Source organism: Periplaneta americana, chromosome 12 (assembly GCF_040183065.1).
Source record: "Periplaneta americana isolate PAMFEO1 chromosome 12, P.americana_PAMFEO1_priV1, whole genome shotgun sequence".
NCBI classification, from domain to species: domain Eukaryota; kingdom Metazoa; phylum Arthropoda; class Insecta; order Blattodea; family Blattidae; genus Periplaneta; species Periplaneta americana.
Genome location: NC_091128.1, coordinates 15,290,558 through 15,317,102, shown reverse-complemented (window position 1 = coordinate 15,317,102; position 26,545 = coordinate 15,290,558). Strand labels below are relative to the sequence as shown.

At 34.9% G+C, this 26,545-nt stretch overlaps 1 protein-coding gene across 2 annotated transcripts in view; it reads right to left on the bottom strand.

Moving 5' to 3' along the window:
- LOC138710188 (E3 ubiquitin-protein ligase goliath-like) overlaps positions 1-26,545 on the bottom strand; it is a 666,952-nt gene that overhangs the window by 146,504 nt on the left and 493,903 nt on the right. For both annotated transcript variants that reach the window (XM_069840830.1, XM_069840831.1), the window contains exon 3: positions 22,995-23,112. In XM_069840830.1, coding sequence (XP_069696931.1) covers positions 22,995-23,112 — 118 coding nt within the window. The remainder of the gene's footprint in view (positions 1-22,994; positions 23,113-26,545) is intronic.

The window sequence follows — 26,545 nt, the reverse complement described above, 5'->3', positions numbered from 1 at the left end:
GTATTCGACAGATAATGGAGAAAAAATGGGCGTATAAGGGTACAGTACATCAGTTATTCATAGATTTCAAAATGGCATATGACTCGGTTAAGAGGGAATTATTATATGATATCCTTATTGAATTTGGTATTCCCAAGAAACTAGTTCGATTAATTAAAATGTGTCTCAGTGAAACATACAGCAGAGTCCGTATAGGTCAGTTTCTATCTGATGCTTTTCCAATTCACTGCGGGCTAAAGCAGGGAGATGCATTATCACCTTTACTTTTTAACTTCGCTTTAGAATATGCCATTAGGAAACTTCAGGATAACAGGCAGGGTTTGGAATTGAACGGGTTACATCAGCTTCTTGTCTACGCGGATGACGTGAATATGTTAGGAGAAAATACACAAACGATTAGGGAAAACACGGAAATTTTACTTGAAGCAAGTAAAGCGATCGGTTTGGAAGTAAATCCCGAAAAGACAAAGTATATTATTGTGTCTCGTGACCAGAATATTGTACGAAATGGAAATATAAAAATTGGAGATTTATCCTTCGAAAAGGTTGAAAAATTCAAATATCTTGGAGCAACAGTAACAAATATAAACGACACTCGGGAGGAAATTAAACGCGGAATAAATATGGGAAATGCCTGTTATTACTCGGTTGAGAAGCTCTTATCATCCAGACTGCTGTCCAAAACTCTGAGAGTTAGAATTTATAAAACAGTTATATTACCGGTTGTTCTGTATGGTTGTGAAACTTGGACTCTCACTCTGAGGGAGGAACAAAGATTAAGGGTGTTTGAGAATAAGGTGCTTAGGAAAATATTTGGGGCTAAGCGGGATGAAGTTACAGGAGAATGGAGAAAGTTACACAACGCAGAACTGCACGCATTGTATTCTTCACCTGACATAATTAGGAACATTAAATCCAGACGTTTGAGATGGGCAGGGCACGTATGGGCGAATCCAGAAATGCATATAGAGTGTTAGTTGGGAGACCGGAGGGAAAGACACCTTTAGGGAGGCCGAGACGTAGATGGGAGGATAATATTAAAATGGATTTGAGGGAGGTGGGATATGATGATAGAGACTGGATTAATCTTGCACAGGATAGGGACCGATGGCGGGCTTATGTGAGGACGGCAATGAACCTTCCTTAAAAGCCATTTGTAAGTAAGTAAGTAAGTGTGAATTAAGGTTTCTGATGAGGAGGGATAGAATCCTAGATAGATAATACCAGACATAAAATAATTATTATCCTCATTCGATACGGCTCAACGCTTGGTCGCAATGAGTTGCTTGTCTTGCATTTTATCATAATAATAAATCCATGAGCAGGCTTAAATACGAGTAAAGTGTGTCATTTCCTAAGTTACTGATTGTTGTCAGCTTGGGGGTGATGATAACACACCAATATTATTATTTTCTTTGCTTACTTTATACTTTATAAAATATATATACTCGTATTAAAACAATTATACTGTATTTTGTGAGAGGGATAGAAGTTATCTCCTCAAGGATGTTAACATGAATTTATGAAAGGGGGATAAATTTGCAACTTTCCCCATCCCTCCCGTTAATTCACATCCTGATTATAATTATTAATATCTCTCAAGAAATATATTTTCTCTTCGATAGGAGCAATACCACAGCACTTCATAGATAAGTTTATGTGTTGTACAAAATATCGGAAAGAAAATCGTTACATTTGGAGTAATTTATCATGGTACTCTGTTGACTTAAAGAAAAGATCCAATAGAATCCTAATTATTTGCTGAAATTATTATGCATCACGTGCATCATTCCACGGTAAATTTACTCGTAGTTACTAAATAGCTATGAATGCGTACAATAGTTAGGACAAATCGCTATAAACAGATACGGATATTTGTGAAAATTTCATAATCGTTTTTTCGATATAGCAACTTCGTCATTCTACTACTACTACTACTACTACTAGTAGTAGTAGTAGTAGTAGTAGTAGTAGTAGTAGTAGTAGTAGTCTACTATTAGCAGCAGTAGTGCTTGTAACAGTAGTAATACTAGTAGTAGTAGTAATGCTGATATTAGTGGTAGTAGTAGTAGTAGTAGTAGTAGTAGTAGTAGTAGTAGTGCAGTGCTTGTAGCAGTAGTAGTGTTGGTACTAGTGCTAGTAATAGTAGTGATAGTACTAGTAGTAGTAATGCTGGTACTAGTGCTAGTAGTAGTGCTAGTGCTAGCGTTGCCAGTAGTAGTAGATAATACTGGTGCTAATAATAAAAATAATGCTAGTACTTATGCTAGTCGTATTAATAGTAGTAGCAGCAGCAGCAGTAGTAAGAGAATATTGACGCAATTGATGTTCCTCTCAGGACGAAATTTAGTCTGGCAAATATTTTTCTCATAAGATGTAAATGAAATAAACTGCACGGTGAACTTGACATCTTTCACAGACATGGCGTATCTACAAATGTGCTGCTCATAGTAAACATTGCCTGACTGTGGATGTCGTCCAAATTATTCGCCTTACTTTGAGGACGCTCTCTCTCTTTCTCTTACCCTAAAAACAAAGGAGACACATTCAATAAATCACAGCCGAAACAACATGTGTCTGATCTTTAACAGTAAATACAAGTTTCTGTGGAGGACAGAATAGCCTCAAAATAAATTACGTGAAGGTTAAAGTCTGGTTTTAGGATTTAGAATGATAGGAGCAATATGCACTGAAATGCTACATTCTGTTTGTTTTCTTCTCTGTAGAGTGCGGAGTGGCGTAAGTAGTGTACAAGTAGACTTAACCTTAAATAAAGAAATCTGTTTTATGAAGCTGATGCATAGTTTGTCATCATATCTAGGGCATCATGCCAGAAGGGCGTATCAACAAAACTGCACCTTTACATTAGAGCCACTTAAATATACAATTATTCTTCCTATCCCTGTCCAAATAACAAGGTTCATTCTTTGATTCTTCCTCATGCCCATTGTAATTCTCCAATATTTGTTTTCAAACATAAATAGTTTCTATTAAAATATTTCAATAAGCCTGTATTTGTTGATAAGACCTTAAGGTATGACGCCTCCATTTTGTTAACAGATATTCAATTCATTATAATGTTAACCAGTGTTACTCCATTTACAGTTTATTTCTCTGAACTGTCATTCCACAATATACGGATAGGAAATCACTTACTTCTGACTTCAATTACAAACTGTACCTCTTAAGGAAGCGTAGGGTAAAGGCTCTAATATCATGATGCGAGTAATATATTGATAGTGTGTTTGAGAGAATATCACGACTTTATTGAGCTAGAAAAGGACACGTTTTGTGCATCAACGTGTTGAGTAATTCCACGTCAAATCGCACAAAATTGTACAAATTTTGACTTTCATATTTCTGATTGCGTTTATATATTTTTTTACCAACTCTCTGGGTCTAATAAACTAACAAATGTATCTTAATTTAAATCTAAGTGCACATGTTTTTAAAATATTGCATTTTAAATTCGTTAAAAAAGTCGCAAAATGCAACATTTCAAGCGTCATATTTCTGAGGATAAGCCTATTGATGTTAAATTAAAAAAAATGCATTTAAAATCTAGAAACACTGTCCTTTATTAAATATTTACTAACTGATTTGAAATAATTATTACATATAATTTTTATGATTAAATTATTAAAAGTTAGATATCAATGTGAAATAGCCGTATTAAAAATCTAAAAGAATGTCCACTAAGTGCACTGAAGTATTCCTAATAATTCCAGAAAAACACAATGGGATCTCGAATAGTTTTAATAGAAATTTAATTATTTACAAAGCAATGTGTAATAGGCTGGTGCAGCAGCAGTGGACGGGAAGCTTTGACCGCGCGCTGGGAGATTTATCGGCACTGGATGATCCAGTGAAACTGCAACATTACACCCAGTAAGGATGAAGTCACTCGAGGAAACACGGCTAACTTACACTTGTATTCACTTACTATGATATCTTCAAATATTTGTACATTTTGCATTTTAAACGTCTGCTTTCATTCACACTACACTTTAAATTTCACTCGCTTACCTTCTTTCTAGAAAGAAAATTGTTTTATTAAAGCTTCAGTTTTCGACAACGGAGTTGAAGAATGTAATTTTTATGTACCAGTTACTGGTTTTAGATTGTGATATCTGGCCTGCAAATTTTCAGTGTGGTTTTTGTGTTTGGGAAAACATATAAATGACACTTTAGAAATATTTTTTGTCCCCAATCAAAGAGTTTTTTGGTGTTGTTTATATAGGATCTCGATTGGGTTATAGGCTGGCTCTCGTAGCAAATCTTTTAACAGTTCGGCTGGTATTACACTATCGAAGTTCTTTGACAAAGATCTTTCATAAAATATATTATATTATAAAACATATGAAGTGTAATATGTGGAACGCAAATATGACTGGACTGTTGTTACCACAAAAATTCTGATACTGGAGTGTGAAGGAAATTAAATGTTGTGAATAAATAATTTGTATAATATAGTATTAATATTATATAATAATTTGTATGACTTTTCAAGTCCTCGTATTGTAGCTCTTCCAGTAAATTCTGATGAATACCTCTCTTACCACGTTTTGCAATCCACGGTTTAACCCACAGGCGTTTCTTTTTCTGTTTCTTTTTCAGTAAAATCCTTATGTAATAATTGAACTAATTGTAGCTGAACAGTCATAATACTGTTCTTCATTTATGGTGTTATAAACTTAACGGGTAAATATTACTATCAACAAATCATAAACTTAACGCGTAAATATTAGCATCAACAAATCCTCGGAACACGTGTTAACTGTTGCGGAACAAGTGTTAGGTGAGTTTTGTTCCTAATTTTAGGTTATATTTGATAAAAGATTTTATGTAGTGTAATATAACCCAAATCCTATCTTTTATTAAAGATCTTTGAAAAAATAGTTTATCATATTCTTCGTCAAAGAGCTTTGATAGTGTAATAGCAGCCTTCATCCAATGCCATCACATGTACCTTTACCATGCGACGTTGCAAAGATATGCCATTCAGCGCTAATTCCATAATCGTCTTCATGTAAGCAGATGTTTTTAAAATTCTTTTATTTTTGTATTGTGAACTTGATCCATCGGAAAAATAGACAATTCTTTTAATATCGTTCAATCCTTGGTTAAGAAATTGATTGCTTCGCATTGAAAAAAGTGAAAGGAATCGGTGTCATGTTTCATGCTTTCAGAGAAGAAAACAATGCTTTTGTAACGAATTTCTGTACCTTCTTTGAAATAGGAAAAGGATGTATTGTGCCTTGGCAGTTGTTCCAATGCACACCTTGTACTGAATCTTGTATTACAAAAGAATAACTTTCAGAAAAGTGTGCAATAACTATGTAATTTTCACGTTGTACATTTTCTTTGCATTCCGTAAAACTTTCCAAGCGCAGCCTTCTAGCACTATGTACAGTTTCCCTAGAAAAGAATGAGACGATTGAATATTCTTAAGTCTCAGATGTAAGACATTGCGCATGATCGGAGACGAGACCACTAGCATCGTTCCGAAATTCACTTCAAAAACTGTAAAAAAAAAATATGGTAATATGACGTAAATAATAGATAAATAAATACATAAATTGTGTAGTTAAATCGACATTGGACCTTCATGACTAGAACGACACTGCGCATAGAAAGCAAAGCTTTCATGTCGTTTCAATAGCTCAGACGCTAAGAGTTCTGCGTGTTGTATAGAAGAGTGCGACTTCGATTCTTAGTTTACACAACGATTTTTTTGTCTAAATAACGTTGAAATAGCTAAATAACGTTGAAATAGGGTTTTATAAAGTCCTGAGATTAAGTGTTAATGATCACAAACAATACAAAATTACAAATTATAATATTATAAACGTTAATCTAATGAATGCATTTACACCATTTATATACATATATATTAAAAAGTAGCAATTACAATGAAATTTAAAAAATATTCCTAAGTTACACAGACAAACTTTCCCAAAGGTTTAGAGTCCTTAGGCCTATGCCATTTGTTGAGTAATTATTACAATATTTTATTACTAGCTTTCCCATATGTGTAAGAAATGCACTCGCACAAAATAATTTTTGTTAAAAGTGTGGCTTTGGACTATTTCATTCTCATCCCTTCAGTTGATTTTAACTATTTTATCTATGTGTTTGCAATAGTGTTTAATTTAATGTGCATTGAATTTTATTCATGTTATGATTGAATGAAAAAGCAATGTTGCAGTTAATTGATTAATTATTAAATGCATCTGTTAAATAACGAATTGCAGTATATTTTGCAAATTCTTGAATGTTTAGTTGTCAATAATATTTATGTACTATATACTACTGTATAAGGTGTTAAAAAACAGGAGACGTTTCGGTTATACAGTGGAACCGACACGCTACTGTACTCGTATGAGCTACCGAGACAATAGAGTGACATTAGCAGCAGTCCAGAATTTAGATCCCACAGCAGGCATTTGCCACTCGGTACAGAGAAGCAATGAGATTTTGTGACCCAAGCTATTTTGTGAAATCGTGGCCTTAAGTGGCTGTCTTCTTCGTGATCATTCTTCTGGTCCTTGTCCTTAATAATAATCATAATAATAATAATAATAATAATAGTTTCATTTTCCCTGGCAGAATTAAGGCCACCAGGCCGACTCTTCCACTCAACCAGGATGAAATCACATACAGAAAAATACATACCGGTATACAAATATTAACTTAATAATAATAATAATAATAATAATAATAATAATAATAATAATAATAATAATAATAATAATAATAATAATGAAAATAAAAAAAAGAGAGACTGAATACATATACACAATCGGTATTAACTTAAAATAATAATAATAATAATAATAATAATAATAATAATAATAATAATAATAAAGAATAAATATAATAAAAAAGAGACTGAATACATAATCAAAAACAGGAAAATACATTCTAGTATACAAGCATTAACTTAAAAAAGTATTAATATATATGAATATAATCTCACAACTAAAGGAATAGTACAATTAGGATGATCAGCACAGCACGATTTACATTGAGACAATGACAATTACCTAGATTTTAGTGTTAATGGAAAAATAAAGTAATGACTGTATAAAATAATAATAATAATAATAATAATAATAATAATAATAATAATAATAATAATAATAATAATAATAATAAATAAAAATTATACCTAAAATAATTCTGTGCATTTAAAATATTTCTAAACAACCTAATTTTAAACAACTAACGACTAAGACTACCCCTGATTTCCAGCGGCAGCGAATTCCATGATCTGGCCATGGCTATTCAGAAAGAACTTGAGGTCAGATATGTGTGATGACGTGGCATTGATAGCAACAGATTGTGCTGTGAACGTGTATTACGATTATGATGTGAAGCTAGGAGAGTAAGCCGAGAGGCAAGGAAATTGGGTGTGGAATCATGTATAATTCAATATAGCAGGCAAAGAGAATATACTAAACATCGATCTTGCAAGCGGAGCCAGGAGAGTCATAGAAAATATTCCGATATATGATCATGTCGGCGGATATTGAAAATAAATGGGACGCAGACAGTATGTCCTTGTTGCGGTCCTTGTAACAATTCTTGTTGTATTTGTCATGGTACTTATCGTGGTTTTGGTCCTTATCGTGGTTCTTTCGTATTCCTAGTCGTGAACCATATCGTAGTCGTTATTGTAATCCTTGTCGTAGTGCTTTCCGTTGTCCATGTCGTTATCATTATCGTAGTCCTTGTCGTTTTTCTCGTGATTCTTATCGTCATCTTTTTACCTTTGTCGTAGTCCTAATCATGGTCTTTGCTGTCTCTGTCATGGTTCTAATCGTGGCCTTGGTGCTTGTCGTAATGCTTGTCATGGTCCTGGTTGTGTCCATGTCGTAGTCCTGATTGTTATCCGTATCGTGACGCATGTCCCGATCCTTACTGCGGTCGTTGTTATTCTTGTCTTTGTGTTCGTCCGTTTCGTACTCCTATAATGGTCGTTGTTCCTTTGTTGTAATACTTGTCGTGGTCATTGTTGTCCAAGCCATGGTGTCTTACTGCGATCATTGTTGTGGTGCATGTCATGGTCCATGTCATGATATTTATCGTGGTCCTTGTCCTTATCGAGGTCCTTATAGTGGTCCTTGATGTCTTTGCCATGGTCTTTATCGTGATCATGGTTGTCTCTATTGTGGTTATTCTCTGCTTTGTTGGGGTCCTTATCACAGTGCTTGTTTCCAGTGTAATGGCCTTTTCGATCTTGTTTTTGTCATGGTCCTATCGTGGCCTTGGTCCTTATCGTGGTCCATGTCGTGATTCTTATAGTTGTCTCTGTCTTTGTTCATTTCGCGTCCTTATATTGGTCCTAGTTGTCTCTAGCATGGTCCTTATCGTAATAATTTTTGCCTTTGTCATATTTTTATCGTGAACATTGTTGTCTTTGTCGTGGTCCTAGTTGTCATTGTAATGCCCTTATCGTTCTACCTGCTTTTGTCACGGTTCTTATCGTGGTCCATGCTACGATTATTATTGTGGTTCTTGTCTTCGTCCACGTGACGGTTCTTACATTGGTCCTTGTTGTCTCTGGCATAGTCCTTATCGTGAGCCTCATTCTTTTTGGCATATTTTTTTTGTGGTAATTGTTGCCTTTCTCGTGATCTTTGTTGTCATTGTAATAACCATTATCCTACACCTTGTCTTTGTCATGGTCTTGGTCCTTATAGTAGTCCTTGTGATTCTTATCGTAGTCACTGTCGCGGTCCTTAAAGTGGTTCATGTTATGGCTCTTATCATCCTGAACCCTCTGGTGTATGTCGTGGATCATGTCATGATCCTTAACGTAGTCCTCGTCCTTATCCTTATTGTGAATCTTATAGCGGTCCGTATTCTCCCTCGCATAGTCCATATCGCTGTCTTGGTCTTTATGAACCTTATCGTAATGTTTGTCATGGTCTTTATCGTGATACTTATCATAGTGTTTGTTGTGACCCATGTCCTTATTCTTATCGTGGTCCTTATTTTTGTTTTGCTGTTGTCATGAGTCTTAACATCGTCCTTGTCTTTGACGAAGTCCTTATGATGATTATTCCGTGGTCCATGTCATGGTCCTTATCGTAATCGTTGCCGTAGATCTTGTAATGATCCTTGTTGTCTTTGCCACGGTCCTTATCGTGGTCACTGTTGTCTTTGTCATGTTTCTTATCGTAATCCTTGTGTTTGTTGTAGTCCTTATTATGGTCCTTATCGTGGTATTTGTTGACTTTGTTATGATCCTTATCATGGTCTTGGTCCTTATAGTGTTTCATTCGTGACTCTTATCATGAACCTTGTCCTTATCGTGGTCTAATTCGTAATTATTATCGCGGCCTTGTCTTTATCCATATCGCGTTTCTTACGTTGGTTCTTGTTTTCCTTGTCATGGTCATTTTTTTGTCGTGGTCCTTGTTGTCTTTGACATGTCCCTTATCGTGATCTATGTTGTATTTATTGTGGTCATTGTTGGAATTGTAATAGTCCTTATCGTCCTCCTTGCTGCTTTTGTCATGTCCTTAATAAGTGTTTGTTGTCTTTGTCATAGTTCTTATCTTGGTACATTTCGAAGTTCTTATCGTGGTTCATGTCATGGTATTTATCGTAATCATTGTCGTGGTGTTTGTCGTGTTTCTTGTCGTAGTATATTATCATGGTCATGATTTTGGTCCTTATCGCGGTCTTTGTTGTCTTTCTAATAGTCCTTTTCGTGGGCCTGGTCCTTTTAATCCTTAAGGTGGTGTATGTCATGGCATAATCCTTGTCATGGAGTTTGTCGTGTTTCTTGTATGTAACCATGTTCCTGATCTTTGTCCTTATCGCGGTCCTTGTTGTCTTTATCGTGCTCCTCACAATGTTACTTGCTGTTTTTACCATATGTCTACATTTGTCATTTCAAAAATAATATTGTTTTTGCACTTTGGCGAATGACTTTCCTGTTACACGGTATATTTCAATATTTCATTAAAGGTAAACGATCAAGAACGTAAAAAGAGACGTACACCACAAATACACAGACAACTGATAACATTTTGCACAGGTGTGTACCTTTGGAGCAGGATGAAAATAGGCCTGCCCATGCACGACCAGATCTGTTCCTGGCTACGTCGATATCGAGTGAACCGCGCTGTAGAACTTTAACTTCCGAAGACCAAGAGTCGTCTCATTCTTTTTAAGGGGAACCGTACATTTAAAAGTTGGCCAATACAGTTTTTCCATCTGCACAGGATTGAATGAGAGTCTGCAAGCAAGTCACCACTCTTATCCTTGATCACGTTTACACTTGCCTGATATCCGTTCTCAAATTCCTGTATACACTTATATAAATCTCATATGTTTGCATTCTTACTATTTATTTCTACCTCATTCAGTTTTTCCTTCAAGTAGCCTCTCTTTTTATTCCTAAGTGTACGATTTGCTTCCCGTGTTTCATTGAAATAATTATCTCTATTCTCCTCAGCTGGATCCTGTAAGAATTTCAATTTTGCCTGTTTCCTTCTTTCTACTACCATGCAACAATCTTTATCAAACCACGGTTTCTTTTTCTTAGTTTCATAATAACCTATGCTCTGCTCAGCTGTAACTTTGATAGGCCTAATATATCTTATATTTTTTCACACGCTATTAACATCTAACCCTTTCTCAACTTCGTCGGAACTTCCTAAAGTGGCAAACCTATTCAAAATTTCGACCTGATAATGTTGCTTAGTTTTCTTGTCCTTTAATTTCAGAATATTGAATTTACTAATATTAACTTGTTGCTCTTACTGATAATATAGTCTTTCTCTTAATTCTTCAATTATCAAATAATGGTCAGAATTACAGTCTCCCCCTCCCCCCCGAAAGTTCGAACGTCTACTATACTAGTATGTCTCCGTTTATCTATCAAGATGTGATCTATTTGGTTGTGTGTGAGTCTATCTGGAGAAGTCCAAGTATATTTATGTATATCCTTATGGGGGAATGTTGTACTTTTGACAATTAAATTTTTTGATGTCGCAAACTTGACTAGCCTAACTCCATTGTCATTACTAGTTACGTGTAGGCTCTCTTTTCCAATAGTCGATTTAAAAATATCCTCCCGTCCTACTTAGGGTTGAAATCCCCCAATAAAATTTTCATGTGATATTTAGATAACTGATCAAAAGTATGTTGCAATTCCTCATAGAAGCTATCCTTTATAAGGTCGTCTTTCTCTTCTGTAGGGGCGTGAGCATTTATAACTATGATATCGCACCATCTACCCTTAAGTACTAAATACGATAACCTATCACTCATAAATTCGACCTTTTTTACTGCTGATTTTATTCTTTTATGAACAAAGAATCCAGTTCCATATTAGTGATTATTGTTTCCTTCCCCATAATACAACAAGAAATCTCTTATTTGCGATATGCCATTCCCATCTAACCTAACCTCTTGTACTCCCACGAAGTCTATTCTACATCTAGCTAATTCTTTTACTACTGATGTTACCCCTCCTGTTCTATAAAGACTAGTTACGTTCCAAGTACCAAATCTCATAATCTTATTACTTGGCTGTGGTCGTGCCAGAGAACCAGTCTCATTCCGAGGCTTAATATCCCTGGCAGAATTAATGCCATTAGTCTTCTCTTTCACTCAACCAGAATCAAAGAACATACAGGATAATACATAAAACTAAAGGAAAAGTACAATTTGTATAACCAGTACAGGCTACATTGAAACATGACAAAAATTAGTGTACTGCGAACCTTTCGTTACTGCAGACTTTATATCAGAGGGGCGATAATTCCACGCCGTTGAATTCGAAAGTAATGTTATAACTGAGGATCGGATTTTTAGGTGCTAAAAATCTCGAAAATAGTTATTTTTATGTGCTAAAATTCAGGAAAATATGTGACAAATACCAGTATAAATTATGCTGTCTCGTCAACTGCTGAATAATAATTACAGTATATAATGAGATTTATCCTCAAGCTGTCCATCACAAATGATTAAATTTATGATTATCGCGGAAGAATGCCATGTACTGGGAAAAAGAGAGCTCTGGCCATTGAGAAACAACATGCACTTCCTAGAGACATGTTTATGATTGGAAACTAAAACAGAAGCAGCTGATGTTTATGAAATTATAATTTCTTCCTGAAACAGCGTTATGATGACATACAAGACACTCCTAAATGATACATCAATGCTCATGTGTGTTAGTGACAGTACAATTTTTTAGTGGTGACAGCTCTTATCGCTTGTGGTGAGAGAGCATACTGCAGTTCTATAGGTCCACAGATAGATCGTTCCGAGAAATGGTTGCCAGTTGCCATGTCTAAGTAACTGCAGTGAACATTCGAGTGATGATTAATCTGAAATGGGGATTTTGTCGAAAATTGTTTGATAAAAACTTAGTTTTTATGTGTTTTATGTGAATATTTTAAAATATGTGTTTACATTTTAAAAATTCAAAATACATGTGTTTTATGTGAAATAAAATTTAAAATACATCCTCAGACGACCTAGTCCGAAACTTAAAACAGAATTACGAGTTACAATTAAGTGCAAATAAATATTTATTTACCTAAGAATCCTAGCCCTAGTTATAACTGTAGGTACTAGAACACTTAAAAAGTATGGTACATGTATATTTAAAATAGGTATGAAACACAAAAATTTAAATTATTGTTTATTTAACGACCCTCGCAACTGCCGAGGTTATATGAGCGTCGCCGGTGTGCCGGAATTTTGTCTGCAGGAGTTCTTTTACATGCCAGTAAATCTACTGACATGAGCCTGTCGCATTTAAACACACTTAAACGCCATTGAACTAGGTCGGGATCGAACCCGCAACCTCGAGCATATAGAAGGCCAGCGCTATAACAACTACGCTACCGAGGCCGACAGTGTGAAATATATATCTGCATAGCCTATAATACAAAGTGGGGACTGATTTTATGTTATGACGGAGAAAGCGAAGCTTTATGATATTGCTTACAATTTTCCAGCAAAGTTAGGCTATGTCTGAGTCCTCGGAGTTCCTGATATGTTGCCACGACGTTTTATCGAAATCTGAGTATTTTATCCTATTTTTCGTTGGTGAATATTTATTCCAGATCTAACATCTATGAATATATTTGCTAAGGTTCATTACTAAGGACCATGCTGCATATGCAAAGAGATGAAGGATCGGTTTTGTTTTCCGTCCTCCAGAAGCAAAGCGAAAATACACAATATGAAGATTAATTTATTAAATATTGATAACAAGTTACATAATGCAAAATCAGACTTAGTTATAAACTGTGTGGAAGACGACACAATACATGTGACGAAGAAAACTACGAGTAAGATTCGCATTTTTTTAATGCTTATGTAAAATCATAGTTGTTATGAGCACGTGAGATTTGCTTAGTGACTGAAGTAAGGAGAAGTAGGATACAAGCATAAATTGTAATTTGCTCCTAAGAAAAATATTTAAAATATATTAGCCTAGTATAACTATACAGAGTATACGTGAAATAACCTTGCACATTTTAAGATAGAATAGATCATATTGTATAAAAAAAAAACTAATATCATATTGGTGTAAAGTTCTTAGTTTTTTTTTTCAGATTTTTTTTTTTTTTTTGCCAAATGTTTAACACCATCTTATTCGGTGACACTGGCCAACATGATTCATTTCACAAGAAACTAAATACGGATTTCAGTGCTGTTTTTATCCTGAATTCAAATATGTATTGAGAATTTTTTCATCAGGCACGGTTTTTTTTGTGGCAGTGACTTTTATATACAAGGCTGTCTTTGTTATAATTTTTATAAGTTATAAGAAGTGAGAATTTTTGGTCAAATGTGGAAATTTTATTCAGATTGGGTTGGCAGCACTATGCGCTTCTCACTGGATGAAAAAATTGTACTATTTGCAATTCATATTATTTGGAAAGAACAGAAAAACCATTCAACTGATTGCTATTTCTGTTTAACTAACATTAAAGAAATCACATTTAAAACAAAATATACAGTTAACTATCTCAATATGCTACCAGTAATGAAGCCTATATTACATAGTGAAAAGTAATCTGTCCAGATTTTGTGGTCAATCCTAGTCCGACTCCGACCCAAATCATACTCTAGAAGAGAGACAAGGGAAGGAATTCTACATTAGAAGCAAACTGTTCATCAGAACCACACTTTTTAACTCAAATCTGAATGATCTTTATTCGGGATTTAAATTTGTCTAACTAAACAATTAGCTGAACTTTCAAGTTCTAGGCTCAAAGGTTGGAACCTACTCCACACAGATGCATTTATCGTAATCGTGACTATGATTTCAAATACTATTCCTCTAAAGGGAAAAATAAAGTTTTCTGTAATAATGTTTGTGCAGGAATGGAGACTCTTGAACATCAACTCCAGCCAGATCAATAGTGATTGTTCATAAATTCATCGAAAGTTAGTCTGAAGGCTATAGGCCTATCTCTGCATAATGGCAATGATCTGTGGCTCATAACACTGATATGAAAGCGACATATTAAAATTTAAATTTCTGTTAGACAAATAAAATATAACAGTATAAAATATAACTGTAATGTATGTGCAGATTTGAAGGTGACAGCTTAATTGCTGAGTTCGCAATTTGGATATCCAAAAACAAACAAACAAACAAACAAACAAACAAACAAACAAACAAACAAACAAACAAACAAACAAACAAACAAGTAAGTAAGTAAGTAAATAAATAAATAAATAAGTAAATAAGTAAATAAATAAGTAAATAAGTAAATAAATAACTAAATAAGTAAATTAGTAAATAAGTAAATAAGTAAATAAATAAATAAATAAGTAAATAAGTAAATAAATAAATAAATAAATAAGTAAATAAGTAAATAAATAAGTAAATAAGTAAATAAATAAATAAACAAATAAACAAATAAATAAGTAAATAAGTAAGTAAGTAAGTAAATGAATAAATAAATAAATAAATTATGCTGTTTTTTATGTGAATGACATAGCAGGAGTAAAAAGTCTCACTACTTTAGGACACAATGACTTGAATGTGAAATTTATTATGCCTTGACATAATAATGTGTAAATACCCCGTCAGTGATTCCTGAAAAAGTACATTCACTTCCTATGCTTATAAAACTGGAACTTGCGAAAAATTTTGTGAAACAATTGATACAAATTCTGCTGCATTTGTGTATTTGAAATCTAAATTTCTCAAAGTTAATGAGTAACACTGAGGGAAGACATTTTTATGGAGTCACAAATAAGATCACGTACTTACTTACTTACGTACAAATGACTTTTAAGGAACCTGCGGGTTCATTGCCGCCCTCACATAAGCCCGCCATCGGTCTCTATCCTGATCAAGATTAATCCAGTCTCTACAATCATATCCCACCTCCCTCAAATCCATTTTAATATTATCCCATCTACGTCTCGGCCTCCCCAAAGGTCTTATTCCCTCCGGCCTCCCAACTAATAGCCTACTCTATATGCATTTCTGGATTCGTCCATACGTGTTATATGCCCTGCCCATCTCAAACGTCTGCATTTAATGTTTATAACTTTGTCAGGTGAAGAATACAATACGTGCAGTTCTACGTTCTGTAACGTTCTCCATTCTCCTGTAGATTCTTCCCTCTTAGCCCCAAATATTTTCATAAAAACTTATTCTCAAACAACCTTAATCTCTGTTCCTCTCTCAAAGTGAGAGTCCAAGTTTCAAAACCATACAGAACAACAGGTAATAGGCTATAACTGTTTTATAAATTCTAATCGTCACATTTTTTGATAGTAGACTAGATGACAAAAGCTTCTCAACCGAATAATAACAGGCATTTCCCATATTTATTCTGCGTTTAGTTACCTCCCGAGTGTCATTTATATTTGTTACTGTTACTCCGAGATATTTCAATTTTTCCACCTCTTCGAAGGATAAATTTCCAATTTTTATATTTCCATTTCGTACAATATTCTGGTCACGAGACAAGCTCATATATTTCGTCTTTTCGGGATTTACTTCCAAACCGATCGCTTTACTTGCTTCAAGTAAAATTTCCGTGTTTTCCCTAATCGTTTGTGAATTTTCTCCTAACATATTCACGTCATCCGCATAGACAGAAATAAGATCACTAATATTTGATAATAAAAATTTTGAGGAAAGCTGTTAAATGTACTGGAAAAAGCAGCCTGGAAATCATTAAAAAATATCTGTTGTGGTTTTCTTGGAAATAATAAAGCAGAAAACTATCGTGAAATACAGTAGTAAGAGATTTTGTGAATTTGAACAAAGCTATGGGACGCAACTTGTCTTTAAAAATTTACTTCTTGGAATTCCATCTATACTTCTTCCCGGAAAATCTTAAGGCTGTCAGTAATGAATATGGTGAGTATTTTCACCAGCAGATTTCTACCATGGAAAGACGGTACCACGGCAACTTGAGTTCCAGCAAACTGACAGACTACTGCTGGACCATGAAGAGAGATACGCCTCAAAAACAAATTATGTCCGAAAATTATCATATAAAGACTTTAGCTAGACCAAAATGAGGTACATATTTATCATTTAGTGTTACATAAGTAAAAATTCTATAACAATTTAAAATGTGTCACAAAAAACCTGCCTGATGGAACAAATCTGAAACATATTTGAACTTAGCATGAGAAAAACACTTAGATTCTGTTAATTTACTTCTTGTGAAGAAAAGTTTTATTTTGCAGGATCGTGATATTTGTCCATATCGATTGAAAATCTAAGAAAAAATCATTTATCTCTCTGGTGAATTTCAATAGCGTGGACGATTTTCGTACAAATTAAATTTAAAAATCACTGAACGATGCTAGCAGATTGCAACTTCGTAGCCAGAGAGTAGCTCGCCTAGGGAGATAGACCGAGTTCGTTGACCTTTTACCAGTGGTGGGTCCTCAAGTGAAGCTAGTGAAGCGAAACTTCAGCTCTTAAATTTACAAAACACGTTTCTACATAATTATATTTTATATAAGATTTTATAATTTTCAGTCGGCCTGAGTAGCGTAGTCGGTATAGCGCTAGCCTTCTGTGCTCGAGGTTGCGGGTTCGATTCTGGCCCAGGTCGATGGCATTTAAGTGTACTTAAATGTGACAGGCTCATGTCAGTAGATTTATTGGCATGTAAAATAACTCCTGCAGCACAAAATTCCGGCACACCGGCGACGCTGATATAACCTCGGCAGTTGTTAAATAAACCATAATTTAATTTTTATAACTTTCAATATGAATATTAAATTTGGACTTCCTATTTCTAACCAATTCCCCACATTATTTCTTGGTTTTGTGTACTAGGTACTGACCTCCACCGACGGAGATGTCTTTAGCTAGAGCCTATAAGGGTTAACCCAACCAGTTGATGTGTGTGAGTGAAGCTCTGCGCAGAAACTCTTTACACACGGTTGCCATGACAGCGATATTCTACTTTTGATTGTGAAATACCTGTTTCGAGACTAGGCTACATAGAAGCAGATGCACTTTAAGCGCTGCCATACAATCTCTAGCCTCTACAATGCGGGATTGTAAATTCTATTGACATATTGAAACAAAACTAAAGTTAAGCAGTTAAGTATTTAGTTTATTTAGATATTTCACTTACGCTAGTTTCTTAATAATTTTTTAGGTATGCTCATACTTTTATTGGCAAGAGATGATTTTAGCGATGATGAATAAATCCTGTTAATATAGTTTAGCGGCTTACAGAAACCATTCGCTTGGTTGACAAAGAATGGGAAAATTGATATATTGTTAACAGAAAGACCAACAGTTGTTCTTAACGGTTAGTGCAGAAAGTAAAAAATAAAAATGCAAAATCTTATGTCCCACATTTTAGAACTTTTTGGTAGGACTTTAATGATTATTCCTGGTTATGTGGCAGAAGTTACTTGGAAAAATTGTTTTGTTAACCTTGTTTGCTAGTTAAAATAAAGAAGTGCGCGTGGAAGTCGGACGGATATGACTTGTTGAATATTAATCGGGCTCTCAATAAACATTCAGATTCTGCGGAAAATACAAAAGATATGTGGTTACAAGTCGAAAAATCTTAAAATAAATCGGAATACAATCTCTGTCGCCTTTAAAGAAAATATATTGCTCAATACAATGAAAATGTCAGGCTGAACAGATTAGTTTTACGCGTAGCAACCGATGCTGTTTTATTTTTATCGAAACAAGAACTAGGCAGGCATGACGAAAGTTAATCTTTTGTAAATTGAGGTAATTTTAAAGAACTGCCTTCTCTCCTCTACAGAAATTCATATATAGGCCTATATTCAAGAGGAAAGGTAAACAATTTAGGATGTGAATTCTGTCATTCCGAGTCACAAAGTTCATATGAATATAGGTCCGTTTTCGAACGGTTACGGAGATGGCTCTTTGATTTCACAAAAACTTCTGAGATTCCGTTGTACTAACTCGCATCTAGAGACAGATAACGGAAAAATTTAAAGTTTATATTCACGTATGCATACATACCTATTATTATAGACGTCAGGGTCGATGTTTTCGCACATTTTCAAAGGTGCCTCCTTCTGCTTCAATGCACTGTTGCGCTCGGGCGTGAATAGCGCTCATCGCTCGGGAGAGTTGCACGTAGCTGTTCTTTATGCCGCATCCAAAATACGGTCGATTAGCGCCTCTCTCGTTTCCCCCTTCCTTTGCTATACCAAGTCTTTCATCCAACCCCGTAGACAGTAAGTACTCATATGGTACCTTCTGTTCGGAAAGTGTCGTTCATATTCAGCGACGGCACGCAAAGAACCTCCATCACAAAAACATAAACATAACAAAATCAGCGTATTCTGTAGTCGAAAATTTATAAGGCATCTCGAAAAACACAACTTAACACTTCCGATAACTGTACCTGTATAACTACTGTACTGTAGGTAGCTGACTGAACTGCTGTGAATTGATGATAGTGTAGGCTATTTGTGTTATCTGCGGGTTCTGTGTCTTACATCAGACAAGGGCAGGCGATTGGACATTTGTAATGTCCCACCACCCGGTTTCTTTCTCGTATCTACATCGCTCACAATGCAGATTCCAATGTTACGTCATTCATTGCGATCTTGACCTTAACTCACGTCTCGTCTCACGTCAGCAGCATATGGTAACGTCTGATTCACATTGGGGCGAGACGTTTTACCAGAAAATGCATCTAGCTCCGCCGTCGTTCGAAAACGGACCTATGTTCATATGAATTTTTCACTCAAAATGGCCTAAGATATCGTATCCTAAATTTTTTACCTTTCCTCGTGAATCACCCTGTATATATATTATGCATAATGTATTACAGCCTTTTCACTGCAAGTGAATAGGATAGTGTTACGATCAGAGCTCGGCATTTTCCTATTTTGTTCCTTTAATTAGAATGGTAGGCTTTGTATAGGCCTATATAAATACGATTCATACTTATACTGCAGCAAAATATACTAATTTTATGGGTCCTTTTCTAGCTTAACGCCCTATTATGCCTTTCTATATTAAATGAGAACTTTTCCTACCATAACATCATTATTTTTGTTATTGCAATTAATGTTTCTCACTCTGGGTTCGTCCGCCGTTGTGGAGAAACGGTTAGCACGCCGGGCCCGGGCCCAAATTCTGGTTGGGACAAGTTACCTGCTTGAGATTTTTCCGGGGTTTTCCCTGAACCCAATAAAAGCAAATGCTGGGTAACTTTCGGCGTTGGACCCTGGACTCATTTCGCTGGCATTATATCCATATCGTTCAGACGTTATACACAGTGAACCATAATTCGCGCATATGCAAGCTGCCACGCAATTTATCATTTCAAATTATGTCCAATTTATTCTTTCCGAAAATTGCTCTCGGGTCCTAATTTCCGTGAAAAATTGAGTTCAAATCACATAATCTGACAACGTTAGATAAACGGCAATATGAATGTAAAGTGAACCCATCATTATTTACCCGCTTCACTTAGTTCTGATAGTCTAGAGGTAAAGTGAAGGAGTGTAGAACTGCAAGATGAGGTTCAGTGGTTCGAGTCCGCTAACAAGTTGTTTTTTATGTATTTAATTTAAATAACAAACCCCTTCAAAGCCCAATGGATCTTGTTGCACGGCTTCATGCAGCTGTAACGACTGTCAACAGGGACATGTTGCATAACGTACAGCAAGACATAATTAGGCGAGCAGACTTTTGTCGTCGTATGAAGGCTTTTGAGCATAAAAAATGTATTGTGACCACTAAACAAACAACTTAACATTTAAAAATGCATAATGGAAAGTTAGATCAATAAATGAGCTAAAGATAATACTGTGTACTGTAATTCACTACGAAATACGAGTAAGTTAGTTTCTGAAATAGTAAAAATGTTAATATCAAAAACAACTTTGCACATAACAAAAAATAAGCGGAGTTACATGCTTCGATATGAAGACGTTCGCGTTACCACGAGCATTAGAAGAATAGAATTATAATAATAGTTGGAGCAAAGGCTAGAGAATGATGTAGATTATTTTTAAAAAAATTAGAGATTCTAACCTTTACAAATCAATACATATACTCCACAATAAATTTCCTCTTATGTAATAAAGAAAATTTTCCAACTAACTCAGCCATACATAGTATAAATACCCGCAGAAGGAATGATTTTCATACGCCATCATCAAATTTATCATGCTTTCAAAGGGGAGTACGTTACATGGCGATAAAAATGTTCAATAGTCTTCCTGAAGACATTACGAATCATAGCCAAAACCCTGCATTATTTAAGGAAAAACTAAAAAATTACTTAATATCTCACACTTTCTATTCTGTAGATGAATTCTTGACATTTCACAGTACTGTGTAAATATTATAATACTATTAAATGGTAAACATATTACATTGTATAAAATATAATTGTAATTAAGGTATTAATTCTGTACATATTTCATATTTGCATTTTATATGTATTGCATTTTATTGTTAAACGTAAGAATTGGACATGTTCTTTATTCTATGCTATAAAGCAAATGTAAGAATACTATGGAACGAATAAATCTACCTACCTACCTACCTACCTACCCACCCACCCACCCGCCCGCCCACCCACCCAGCTATCTATCTATCTATCTATCTATCTATCTATCTATCTATCTATCTATCTATCTATCTATCTATCTATCTATCTATCTATCTATCTATCTATCTATCTATCTATCTATCTATCTATCTATCTATCTATCCATCCATCCATCCATCCATCCATCCATCCATCCATCCATCCATCCATCCATCCATCCATCCATCCATCCATCCATCCATCCATCCATCCATCCATCCATCCATCCATCCATCCATCCATCCATCCATCCATCCATCCATCCATCCATCCATCCATCCATCCATCCATCCATCCATCTATCTATCTATCTATCTATCTATCTATCTATCTATCTATCTATCTATCTATCTATCTATCTATCTATCCATCGCCATCGTAGAAGGCCATACTGTAGCAATGATGAAATAGGGTCGGACAACATGTAACACGTATCTATCTTGCGTAACCATAATACTCGTTTAAATTACTTCACGAAATGTTTATCTCTCCTAACAGAGTGAAATAATTGTATATAATACTTTAATATTGACATACTGTAAAAATGAGTCGTTGGAACCTTGCAGATTTTGAATACCGTATTCATGAAACACAAAAGCAATTTCTAATACGATCAATACAAATACAGGCTATTACCTGAAGTTATATTCATTTCATAAATATTGCAGCTATCCTGGCTCTTTTGCTAAAGTCTCACCAGAGTCCTTGTAGTCTCTCTTTGAAGCAGTCTCTTCAACACACAAATTTTTATGTATCTTGGCGTAGTTATTTAAAAATATATTCGTCCAAATGTTCGTATATTGTTCAGCTAGCTCTTTCAATATCTTTCCACATTCACAGTCAATTTGTGCAATAACACAGGAAAGTCTTACCATACATATTCCGAAGTGATACAATGTTAAAAGTTGTGTAATCAAGACGTATAATCAAGACAATACAAGTCATTTAATACACAAATATACAGGTCGGAACGGATAAAAGTCATAAAAATATTTAATTGCATTGGTTGCAATGTCAAAGATTTTAACATAAATTTCGGGTGCCTTGAATTTAAAAACATATTTTCTTAACTTGCCCCGGCACAAGAACTTCAAAAATTGTATAAGCCTGAACCCCAAGCTCGATTGAGTTATTTGACGAATACTTTAAACCTCTTGGGTTTAAAAGATTCAAATATCTTATTTGAGAAGGTATTTCATGCAAGAGATCTGAATCTGTAAGTGACACTGTTTTACAAAACGGGCACTCACATTCAATGCTCACTTTGAATCTATCGGAGCCTGCTAGAAATACACAGCTCGGTATTTGCCTATTTTGATCCTTTAGTTAGAATCGTAGGCTTTGGATAACGTGCGGCTCGCGACAGGATCATCTTGGCTGTCTGCGCATGCGCATGCTTAATAAAAACCTAAACTAATCAAACCTAACCTTCGTATATGCATGATGTGTAACTGGAGCACGAAGGGAACTTCTTGACTTGATGTGGAATGTACACGCGAAAATAAATTCAAGTAAGGATCACGCTGATACTGCATGAGAGTTCTGCGCATGTACCTCAGCCAAAGTATTCTTGTCGCGAGCCCCTTGTGTTGGATGAGGCTGTAAACCTAATCCATAAGGAAAAGAGGGCGAGGAGGAAGAAGAAGAGGAGGAGGGAAAAAGGAGGAAATGGAAGCGGTGAAATGGAAAAGAAAATGCAGAATACGGAGGAAAGGGAAATGGCGACGAAAGAGACGAAAAAATCATACAAGACAAAATTAAAACAGAAAGAAGGATGACAAAAAGGGAAAAAGAACATAAACTGGTTTCCTGTTGAAAAACACACGTCATTTCTAATTCACTGAACAGACTGTGTAGTTTGTCAGTTTACATTAGAATTTATGTTGTTTCTAAGCAGCGGTGTCAAAATTTACTCACCGACAGTCGGTCTTTCGCATGGATGTAGCGGAACCTCTGCACGTAGTAGAACACGAGCCAGGCCAGCGAGATGATCATCAGCACGATGAATGAGATGGACACGAACAACACCGACGTTCTGAGGAGAAACATAAAATTCCTGAAATATCATCATCAATATAGCATATTAACAATAATTTAATCATAGGTAAATAAGTAGGACAAGTAGAAGTCATATCATGGGGGAAAATGATTCTCACTGACAAAAAACAAAAATTAACTGTGGAGAATTTAGAAACATTTGTGGTGATGTACTGTACAGATGATCATGAATTGAATTATTTGAATAAATTAAAAGATGTAATAATTATGTACCTTCTTCAATAACTTATATTAAATTTATGCAGTTGTGTAATATACAGTTGTCTGCCTCCATTTCTTAAATATGCTTTTTGTGCCATGTTTTGAGTATTTTAGAGTATAATTTCAGTGAAATAAATAGGTTTGAAGCCTTGATAATATGTGCCTAAAATGCCTAGTTTTACTAAAATAGAACCTAATTTATTAAATGTTGAGCTTATTTAGGTACCTAAAACTGCATTTTTAATGCCTAAAAATCCGATGTTTGGTAATGAGGCATGTCGATCATGACTGCCCGTTTAGACGTAATCTGGTTCAATAAGCTAACACTACAAAACACATACTAATAAAGAAAAGTATAACACAAAATTCACGAAATATGTAGTCACAATATTTCCAGAAAGAACTATCCGAGGAAAAGAAAGAAGACTTTTCTATGAAATGAACATACTGTAAAGTTAGTAATCTGCTCGTAAACGCCTAACCACTGAGAAAAAGATGACCAGCACAAACGAACGAAATAGCGTCTTAGTGTCAGTATGCGCTACAGTACTGTCCAGGCCGCAAGAGATCGCTCGCCTGACCGGATTGTCTTCTGATTCTGACAGAAATTTGGCTGCGCAGGCCTTCGAAAACTGAGATCATTCTCGCAATGATCAGTAAAGCAATAACAAAATGTGATCCGTTTTTAGATGATTTTTATGGCAATGTATAAAGAAAACCCAGGTTTATGGAAAGTTAAGTCGAAAGAGTATAGTAATAGAAAAAACTATTGGGTTTGAGAAATTTGCTGAGAAGTTAAGAGAAAAGAATTCTGCAGCTAATTTACAAAGAAAGCGTAGTAAAAAAATATTAACTTGTGAAGTTCATTGAGAAAAGAAAAGGTGAAGTATAGAAGCACTATTTGTGGTACTTTCATCTTCAACAATTAGGAAATTGCACGAGGTACAGTGACAAACATGGACGACAGCGACAAAGAAGGAATAGTCAGAAGTAAATTAGTAAACAGTCTGTCACAAGTTCTTTAAAAAATTCGAAGACATGTTATACAGTAAAATATAGAAAGCAACTATTCCTTGAAATGATTTTATTTTGAGAATATAAGGTTTACATTACAAAATTTTGTTTGAAATTTAAAATTCACTTTTTTTTCTTTTCAAATTCGCTAGCAATTTAATTTTTTCCACTCTTCGAACAAGATAATATATTTTTTTTTTCAGCATGAGAAATCTCTCTTTCAATTATTTGAAGGATGGAGGCCCATCTATTTATTCTATTTGGAGGTGCACACTTTTAAATTTACTTATTTATTTACCTCCAGATATGTACTTGTTTTAATGCCTATGAGCACAAATTTCAGAAATAATACAGAGTGTTCTAAAAAAACGATTACAATATTTAGAGAGGCGATAGTATGCATCAAAACAAGAAATACCTAAGAGTCCTACAAACATGGGTCCTAAAATTAATATCTTTTGAGAAATGAGAAAATGTTTACCACCATTGTAAGAGCAGCATATCTTCCACTGTGAGCTCTTTGGCAACCGTTTGTCACTACGTATTACACAACACATTTGTTTGTGATTATAATATCAAGAGGACGCTTAAGCAAAAGGCAGTATGTTAGAGTATTACTGTACCATGCAAGTAAGTTAGTTTCGTATCTGTGGAAGAGGAGCATGTCACCATCACTGTAAGAGCAGCTTATCTTTTACGTACTATGAGCTCTTGGGCAAGAAACAAAACATGCTCCTATTCAATACATACGAAACTAACTCACCTGATTGGTACATTAACACTACTGCAATATTACGAATACGAACTCCTACGTAATACGAACGTAATAGTGACAAACAGTTGCGTTCTGTTTCCTCGTGCCAAAGAGTTCACAGTGGAAGATATGCCGCTCTTACAGTGATGGTAAACATTTGCTAATTTCTAGGAAGATATTAATTTTAGGACCATATGTTTGTAGGACTTTTATTTCTTGTTTTGATGCATACTACCTCCTCTCTAAAATATTGGAACCTTTGTTTCAGAACACCTGTATAGCTCTGTGCTTGTGGTGATATGATTACTGAAAGTTTGAGATTTGCATAGCTTATCTCCGTTGCTAGAAATCTTAATGTTGCTGTTAGTCGTTCGTGAGCTCGTAATTGCATTTTTTCTGATTAGTTTATTGTTTTTCAATAAAAGGCTTGATTGCAGCAGCACTAAATATATGCATTCATCCATTCGTAAATAATAATTAAACAAACCTTCTTCCTTAAATTTTAATTCGATAAGTAGATCACTCTGACTATTACACTTTTACTATGTCATATTACTTTTGACTAATAAAAGGGTACGAAAGGACGTCTTTCAACCAATCATGGCTGCTTATCGCACAATTTTATCACTTTCCCATCACTTGTTTATTTTATCCCTTCCCTAGAATTATTTGTTTTTATCACTTCCCTAACATTTGTTTCTTTGTTTGCCAACATTTCAAACTCCAAATTCTTTACGGTATTATAAAACATGCTTTGCGATCGTCATTTCTCTCCCGCATATATAGTCAAGTGATAATGGCGGCACCGTTCAAACGTTTTGGTGAAAGTAACATTATTGAAATAGAATTTTAGTAAGTCAATTAATATCTATTTTATTGTATTAGTGTACTTTATTCCTTCTAAGCGATATATACTTTCTTCTGTTTGTATCACCTCCCTACCATTTGTTTCTTTGTTTGCCAACATTTCAAACTGCAATTTCTTTACGGTACTAAAAAAAATGCTGTGCGATCGTCATTTGTCTACCACATATACAGACAAATGAAAGTGACGGTTCCGTTCAAACGTTTTGGTGAAGCTAACATTCCCTCGCAAATTTATCGATAAAATCAAAACCTCTAGTGAGATTACTGTTGAGAAAACTTTTGACTTTTCATTAGACAATTTTTACATTACTTTCGTCTTTATTACGTTTTAAAGTATTATTTCCTAATTTTCAATAGTTCGGCCACTGTCTCGTTTATAGTTGCAAAATTCTCGTTTAGTTTGTCAAAATCGGTTTTAAGTTCTTCTTTCATGATGGTACCAATTCCATCCACGTGGGCCGAAACGATTTCTTCCCCTCACTGTAAGTTTGTTCATTTCTGCTTTCATTTCCGTGATGGCTTGCAGGATCTGCTGTAGGTTCTCCATTATGTCAACAATATCTCGCTTCTGACA